This window comes from Acomys russatus, chromosome 4, assembly GCF_903995435.1.
Source record: "Acomys russatus chromosome 4, mAcoRus1.1, whole genome shotgun sequence".
Taxonomy (NCBI): domain Eukaryota; kingdom Metazoa; phylum Chordata; class Mammalia; order Rodentia; family Muridae; genus Acomys; species Acomys russatus.
This window is the reverse complement of record NC_067140.1, coordinates 40,690,380-40,699,070: the sequence shown is the minus strand read 5'-3', so window position 1 is coordinate 40,699,070 and position 8,691 is coordinate 40,690,380. Positions and strand designations below refer to the sequence as shown.

The 8,691-nt window shown below is 44.7% G+C and overlaps 1 protein-coding gene across 1 annotated transcript in view; it reads left to right on the top strand.

Annotated features, from left to right (window-relative positions):
- The first annotated feature begins 1,137 nt into the window (after positions 1 to 1,137).
- The window catches only part of Cat (catalase), a 32,698-nt gene continuing 25,144 nt past the window's right edge, over positions 1,138 to 8,691 (top strand). The window contains exon 1 of the mRNA XM_051144254.1: positions 1,138 to 1,314. Coding sequence (XP_051000211.1) covers positions 1,249 to 1,314 — 66 coding nt within the window. The 5' untranslated portion in view covers positions 1,138 to 1,248. The remainder of the gene's footprint in view (positions 1,315 to 8,691) is intronic.

The following is an 8,691-nucleotide window of genomic DNA, read 5'->3' as shown; positions in this document are numbered from 1 at the left end:
ATGAGTTCCCGGCCAGCCTGGTCTACAGAGTGAGTTCCAGAGCAGCTGAGGCTACACAGATAAACTCTGTCTCGGAAAAACAAACAAACAAACAAACAAAAGAAAACAGAAAACAAACAAACCCCACCCCCCCAACAAAATCCCATCCTCCCAAAAAAAAATACCAACTAGCCAACCAAGAAACAAAACAACACCCCCCAACTCTAAGAAACAAAAATCAAGATTTGAAATTTCCTCAGTCACATGTCTACAGTCTGCAATCAAGGTGAAAGCTGAGAAGGTTCAATTTCAAAACGATGGCATCTACACATGTGTATCAAGGTATTTAAAGATAAATTCTAGCAACTGAGAGAAAAAGACTTAATCTACTGATTGAAATGAAATATAAACTTTCAAACTCACTAAATATCTACAAATATTAGTAAATATTTTACTTAATAGCTTCGATTTTCTTTTCTTTTTTTCTTTTTTGAGACAGTGTCTCACGTCTCAGTCTGGTCTCAAATGCACTAAGTAGTTGAAGATGACCTTGGACTGGGAGAGGTCACACCTGCACCACCACGCGGTTTGTATGATTTGGGCTTTGTGCAAACACTCTGCCTCCTGAGCCACATCTCTCACCGCCCCCAAAGACAAAGAGCTTTTTATTATTCTTCCTTGTCAGGGGAGAAAATGGAAGAGCCTGTCACTGCAGTCAGTAGAGGCCACTTTGGCAGCTTCGAGTCACAAGTCAGCTGTTTCCCTGACACAGAGGAGAGCTGCACAGATCTGTAGCAAGATTAAACAGTTTCTGAGAGTTTAGATAGTACATTATTGATACATAACTTGGGAAATGATAATCCGTGACTAAGACGAAAAAAAAAAGAACCATCCATCGATTAGGAGCAAAGCTCAAACCAGTGAGAAAACCTTGCACAGAGGAACTTGTGACTCCCAGGGCTTAGACAGCACCAGCAGGGTCCCAGCACAGCCCTTCCGTCCCCACCCCTCTTCCTAGTCTCTTCCCATCCCGGGGTCCACCTCCAGCCCGCTTCTCGCCCCACCCTCCTTCCAATCCTGTCCCTTCTAGAGTTCCAGCGGCCAATCAAGAGGCGGCTGTTCCGAGGGTGGGGGGGCGGTGCTGATTGGCGGAGCCTGAAGTCACTACTCCAGCGGGCCTGGCGGACGCAATTGCCTACCCCGGGTGGAGACTGTTGTTGCACCTAGTCCTCCTGCCTGCCACGCTCAGCAGCTCCGCAGTCCTACACCATGGCGGACAGCCGGGACCCAGCCAGTGACCAGATGAAGCAGTGGAAGGAGCAGCGGGCCCTGCAGGTACCCTGTGTTCCCCAGAGCTCCAAGAAAACGTGGGCGGAAGCGAGTAACGGCGCGGGCTTCCCCTGGGTGGCCTTCTTCCCTGGGACTGCACCACTGGACGCTCGGGTGGCCTGCTTTCTGCCCCACGGACCGTTCCATTCTGCGGAGAGGGGTTCGGGGCTGCTGGCGTGCTCGATTTGTGTCGCTGGCAGCAGGGACCTGGTTGTTGTCTCCGAGTTTGGCACTTGTGCCAGCTGGGACATAGGTCACAGCTTGAGGGAGACTTGGAGCCGCCTAGGCAAAGAGGCAGAGAGCTGCAGCTGGTGAGCCAGGAAGTGAGATCCAGCACTGGCTTTCTGCCTTGAAATCTTACATCTGCAAGCATTGGTGTTAGGGAGGTACCCGAGCTTGTGCCCCCAGCAGCATTCATGGTAACATGCAGCACACACAACATCCAACGATTTAAAAAAAAAAAAAAAGTTTATGTCCATTATTTCATTGGCAAGTAGGAGCATCAGACCTGGTGTTTTAGAACTGGCAGTGACATTAGACAGTCATCATTGCTTTGATACACAGAACTTTGAGGGCGGGAATGTGCCATTTGAGTACCATAGTGTTGGGCAGGGTGTGCACATTGCCGTGAGGTAAGGCCACACCCTGGAGAAGTTTAGAGTCAAGACTGAGAGAGACCATGTGTAAATAGATGATACCATCTAGTTCCGATTGCAGCCTAGCTCTGGAATGGAGAGTGGCTGCAAGACTTCCCAAAGCAGATGACACTGTAACAGTGTCTTCAAAGATAAGGAGGATTTCAATAGACTTGGTAGGGACATTCCTGGCCTGGGCATCTTTGAGAGGTTGGAGCAGACGGTACTGCATGGTCCCATGGCTTCTGGTTAGTATGGTGTAGGTGGGTGTTGGGGAGACTTTCCCCCTTGCTCTTTCTTACAACCGTGCTCTTGTTGATGAACTGGGGTGTCAAAGCCAAGTGCTCAAGGACTGAGCTTTGGAAAATCCTGATATTCTTCTGTAAGCTCTTGGCCCCATCCTCCTTCACTATTTACAACGGAGTCTGTACAGCTTCCCCTCCTCTGAGTTCTTCAAGTGAACCAGAGAGAGGTAGGTTTATAATCAAGGACATACAGCTGGTTAGTGGTAGAGCCGAGATTAGAACTGAGCTCCTCAGAGCCAAGGCCTGCTGGGTACCCAGTGGTTGCTAAAGCCTACTTTGTGCTGTCATGAATACTTGTGAGCTGAGAAATGCTTGGGCAATGTAGTGAGGTTTTTAGAAAATAAAACGCACGTGTTCTTACAAGTGTCCTGTTTATTTTGAGACTGGTTTGCCTTTTACTTTGGGGAAACCATTGTTGCTCTCTGCTCTTTCTATGATATCCCCATGCTCTGTGTATGTCACCCATTGGTGGTGATGGTAATGTTTTCTTCCTCAATTTATGCTATTCTGAATAAACATTGCTAGGACGGGATCACTCCACCTTCTGGAAGGAAATCAGCATATGCTGCATAGCCTAGATAGGTTGAAATACTTGATTTATAAAAGTGTCGAGAATTCAGAAATGCTGGAAAGAACTGCAGTGCACCCCTAAGTTGCCTACCTTCTGTATCGTACACTTAACTTTTGTTTAAGATTATCTCTCTCCCTAGCCCTTCACTCATCCAGGAAATTAATGATTTTTTTTAAGTGTATCTCATCACCAGTATACTTTATACCTCAACACTGCAGGGATGTGAATGGAGAGTGTGTGTGCACGCATAGTTTTACAGTATATTTGCATACAGTGACACATGTAGATCAACGTGTTCTGTTCAACAGGGTTTAACACACGTATCCACAATTGCGTCCTGAGCCCCTTATCAAGATATACGAGGCTGGACTGAGGAGATGGCTGGGTGGGCAAGGTGATTTCTGTTCAAGTAGGAGGACATGAGTTTGAGTCGCCACAATCCATGTGAAGCCTGCCATGGTAACGCGTACCTTGCAGTCCCAGTGTTCCTATGTGGAGTTGGGGGACTGGGACAGGAGACCATCTAGAAGTCCACAGGCCAGCTGTGGCCTGGCACACACAGTAGTTTAAAAAAAAAAAAAAAGGTAAACAAAGTGGAAGGTGAGGACTACTGACTCCTGACTTCTCTGACTTTGGCACACTTGCACAGGTACTGTGGCTTTCCTGTACCTGCACCCATGTGCCCGCGCGCGCGTGCACACACACACACACACACACACACACACACACACACACAGATTTAACAAACCAAACGAAAGAGTCTCTCCTAAACAGGCAAACAAACATTTACAAGGTTATCATCATCCTGCCATTTCCAAAAAAAGTTCAATATTGCCCCTGGAAATTGTTCTGAACCTTTTAACTATTGATTTGTGGGTTTTGTGTAAGGCTCTTTTTTTTTTTTTAAATTCAGCAAAAAATGCTTTCCAGTTGCTCATGTTGTGCATGTGTCAGCAGTTAGCTCTTTCTACACTGTGTAGTGCTTGGTTATATAATTAGAGCGCTGTTTGTTTATAATATTGCTGGACACCTGGGTTACTTCCAGGTTTGGATTATTGTCAATAAAGTTGATACGAAAATTCTTATACCACTCATCTCATGCACCCACACTTTGATTTTTTTTTTTCCTAGAAAATACCTAGCTGGGTGTCCTGGCACACACCTGTGATCCCAGAACTAAGGAGGGAGAGGCAGGTGGATCACCAGTTTGAAGCCATCCTGAGTTACATGGCAACAAACCTGTCCTAATAAATAAGACAAAACCCCAAACTACTCATAATGGATTTACTGGGCCATAGTAACTTTTTGCTTTAGTAGCTAACTGCTTTAGGAGCAATCAGCCCAGTCATCTTCCAAAGTGGCTGTACCACTTTGCACTTCCATCACTAACCCGAGAGTTCTGGTTGCCTTGCTTCTTATCAGTTTTTGGTCTCGGCAGACTTTTAATTAGTCATTGCTCTCTGAGGTTCTAGTTTGCTTTGTAGTGGTAGACTCAAGATGCTGAGCATACTTTCAGATGCCTGCTGGCCATGGGTATCAGCTCCAGTGTAACCCATTGGTGTCTCTTTTGCCCTTTTAAAACTTGCATTCTTTGTCTTTTCATCATTGACTTCTGGCCCTCATTTTAAGTTCGGTCCCGTGTGGGCTACATGCTGTAACCATGATGTCCTACATACAAAATGGTATCAACACATTAGGAATTTCTTTCCTTTTTTATGATGGTTCAAAGTGGTTTGAGGTTGGAAGAAACTGGGGTGTTTTGTCCCTCATAGTTACTGAAGAAACTTAAAACGATCGGTTAGCACAAGGTTCTAAGTACTTGAAACAGTGGGCTGGAGAGATGGCCCAGTAGTTAAGAGCACTTGCTTCTCTGGCACAGGGCCTGGGTTCCCAGCACCCACGTGGTGGCTCAAATTGGACTGTAACTCCAGCTACAGGGGATCTGTTAGCCTCTTCTGGCATCTCTGGACACTATACTCACATAGTGCACATACATACATGCAGACAAGATATTCACACACACACACACACATTTATAAATAAGTAAGAACCCCCCTAAAGTACTTGAGGCATCACTATTCAGCCACAGAAAGGCTAAGTGTATGGAGAAAGAAGGGTATTTGGGAGGTTTAGGGGTCAGATTCACTTCCATTCTAATTGCCTTAGCAGGAACTCTGTTATGGGCTAAGTGCAGGGAATCTGGGAAATGTAGTCTAGCTCTGTGTCTAGGAAGTCTCCTTATTAAGTTGTGTAAGAAACACAGTTCATATCTTCTGGAAAGCTATCCATATATATTCTCTTAATGTGATGATGAGTTAATAGGCACAATCTCTTTAAAGACTTGCTAGTTAGTTTTTTTTTTTTTTTTTTTTAATGAGATTAAAATGTCCTTTCGAAAAATAAATAAATAAATAAAACGTCTGTCCTTTCGGTTTTTCTCACTGGAGCTGTAAATGCTGGAGCTGTCAGTGTTCTGCTATCTCCTCTCTCAGGAACCAACGTCAGTGGCCGCTTGGGTGGATCCTTCTTTGGAATCAGAACTAGAGTGTTGGTCACTGGGAGAGCATCTTACAAAATGGAGTCTTCTTGTGGCAGATGTTTTAACAAGTGCTTTGGGAGCTTTATGGCCATTGGTTATTGATCATTGAACCCAGAGTCTTCACAGCCATGACTTAGGCCCACCTACAAACTCTTTGTCTCAAAATACATTAAAGGGATGATTCTATAGCTATCCTCAGAAGGTAGCATGGAACTGAAATAGGAGTTTTGTTGCCCATCCTTAGACCACCGGAACTCTTCCTTTGGGATACCCAGGTTTAATAAGTGACTCTTGGTCACTGGAGAATCTGACTCTCTCCTGTGCCCTTGTTACTGAGTCTTACCCTACCTACTCTCACTGAGTTTTCTATTAGAGAATTTTTGTTTTTGAGGTTAACCCTGATAAGGAGCACTGAGATGGCACACTGCCAACGTCATGGGTGGGAGAGGAATGGAGAGGGAGTAGCCGAGTTAACCCTTTGTAGGAATGAGATTTCACTGCTCATTGGAAAGGTGGAATTGCTAAGTCATAATGTGTCAGCAGGAGAGACGTGGCAGAGGGAATCACATCTTTTTACGTCTTTGTCTTAGCCAAGGTGTAGGTTGTTTTCAGTTTTCTCTCCAGGTTAGAAAGGAGGAGCTGATGGTAAAGTGTAAGTCAAAATATTAAGTGTAAACCAGAAAGTATAAATTCGTGCTTATCATTTTTGTTGTTAGTTTCCTTTTTTTAAAGTACTCAGCCCTGAAGCTTCTAATAAAAAAGAAAAGGAGTCTTTTTCATCTGTAGATGAATTATCCTTCAATTCTTAAGCCTTTCTCTCCAAATCCTCCCTTTGTTCTCTGCCTTTTGAAAAATTGTAGTAGATTCATGGTTCTACCATATTTTAGATCTGGTTTCAAGACAAAGAGAAACCTTTTGTTCAGTCACTGTTCTGCGTGCTTGGGAGATTTGATCATTATATAGGGTTATTCTAAATGTTTTGAATTATTGAAAACTAGTAACTGAGTTCTGGTCATGAAGCATTAAAGTGAATACTTGAGATGTATTAGCAGCTGCTGTGACCTGAGTACTTACATACAAATAAGACAGGTAGGCTTACTGGACAAGACCTTCTTGTGCGTGTAGCTGAGTGAATGTATGCAGTCTGTCTTTGGGGCTTTGGCTCCATGAGTGTGTAACCTGACATTTATCATTTTTCTCCAAAGAATTTTTTCCTCTGGAATTAAAATGATCCTTCGGTTCTCTTGGAATCCCATTTCATTTTCTTCTGTACTTTGCCCTCCCGACCTGCACTTATGTGGCACCAAGGGTCAGCAGTTCTCTGCTCGCTCTTCAGATACTTAATAGTTCTGCCACTGGAGTGCCAGGATGAAAGTTTTGTGCCACCACACCCTGCTATTTAAAGGAAGATACAAGAGTCCAAATTTAGGATTACCTGGCTCACATGAAAGTTGAGTTTTTAAACCTTTCTTAGAACAAGCCTCTGGGGTAGGAAGCAGTGTTTCTAGTCTGCACAGTTGCCTGATAGATACACACTTTTGTGTACAGTGCAGAACTCCTCGTCTTGTCTGGAGTAGACATGTTAGCACAGGAAAGCTACAGCAGAGCCTGGTGGGGATTCACAGGCACAAAGCTGCGTTGTTGAAGCACCCCTACCTTTTCTCTGCCTGTACCTCACAGTTTTCTCATATTCATGCTATTAGACATTCCCCCTCCCTTGTTGAGTCTCCATTGAAACTCTCCCTCATTGTGGAAGGTGTCAAACCAGTACTGGGACAGGGGTCCCCCACTGCGCTGAGCCTCTCTCAGTGCCTGCCTTCAAGTTGCAATGACAATGCTGTTTTGTTTGTGTCTCACCTACACCCCTCCATTCTTTGGATTCCATTTCAGACCTATAACCATCTTGCCAGTAAATGTTTCAGTGTGCTTGTGTAGAAAATAAGTCGGTGCTACCACCACTGTGTCAGCCCGTCACCCCCCAAAAGGACCAATATTTAGCCAAATATGTTCTGTTTCTCAGTTGCCCCTCTGTGGCCTCCCAAGACTACCGTCTCCGGAGAGACCTACATGCCCAGTTTCAAAGGGTTCCCGCCACCAGATAGCAGAGTTTGAATTGCGCCAGTGATCTGTGATCTGTTTTAGATCACCTGACTTCATACTCTTCCTTTCAAAAGCAAAAAGAAACATAAAAGAAAAAACAACAAAAAAGTGAAAAGTCAGACACACATGCGCATGCGCGCACACCCACCCACCCACCCACCCACACACACACACACACCCACCCACACACACACACATCCCTGAAGACGACAACAATAGCCTATGGAGATCATTTTTTGTTGGCATCTAGGCTGCCCTGGGTTGTAGCTGATATTCTCACTGTCACTCCCAGCAGCCAGCAATTGAAAATAGCTTCTTGGCTGCGCTGGGCCTTTGCTCCCACTTCCTGTCTCTGAGCTGGGATTTTTGTCTGGCTTAAACTTACACAGGTCTTGCACTTGCTGCCACACTTTCCTATGTGGATCAGTCCTGTTTTGTCTGGAAATGCTGTGTTTTTTGGGATTATCCACTACCTCTGGCACTTACAGTCTTTCTTTCTCCTCTTCTGTATGGTTCCCTGAGCCTAGAGGGGAGGGCATTGATGAAGACACCGTCTTTAGGGCTGAGCATTCCAGAGGCTCACACTCTGCTTGTTGTTCAGTCGTGGCTCTCTCTGTTATCTACTGCTAGAAGCAGCTTCTCTCGTGGGGTTTCAGTGATGCACTGATCTCCTCCCAGCCTGCTGTGGTAGCTATGGGGTCCCTGCTAGAGAGTGGTTCTCAGGTTAGCTCCTTATGCTTTGGTTTTTTTTGGTTTTCCGTATTGAAGATAGGAGGAACTTCTTCAAAGTATTTCTTACATATTTGTTTGTTTATATGTGTGTGGAGGTTAGAGGTCAACTTTCAGGAGCCCCTTTTTTCCCCTTGTGGGTGCTAGGGAACGAACTCGGGTTATCTATCAGACTTGGCAGCAAGTGTCTTTGTCCACTGAGCCATTTGGTGGTTTGGAAATAGTATGGTTGAGGCAGGAAGTGTTTCAGGAGAGGCATGGGTGGGTGGACAGCTAGTGGTGAATAGCTATTGGCTAGAACATCAGCAGAGCTATTTTAAATGCTACCTTCTCAGAGCTACCTCTCTTTCTCTCTCTCTCTCTTCTTTCTTTTTTTCTCTCTCTTTTAAAAAATACTTTATTTGTTAATTATTTTGTATACAGTGCTCTACCTCTTAAAATTGTCCAGCAGCAGAAATATAATTTTTTAAAAGTCCATCTTACAAAATATCTGCTTCTGGGGCT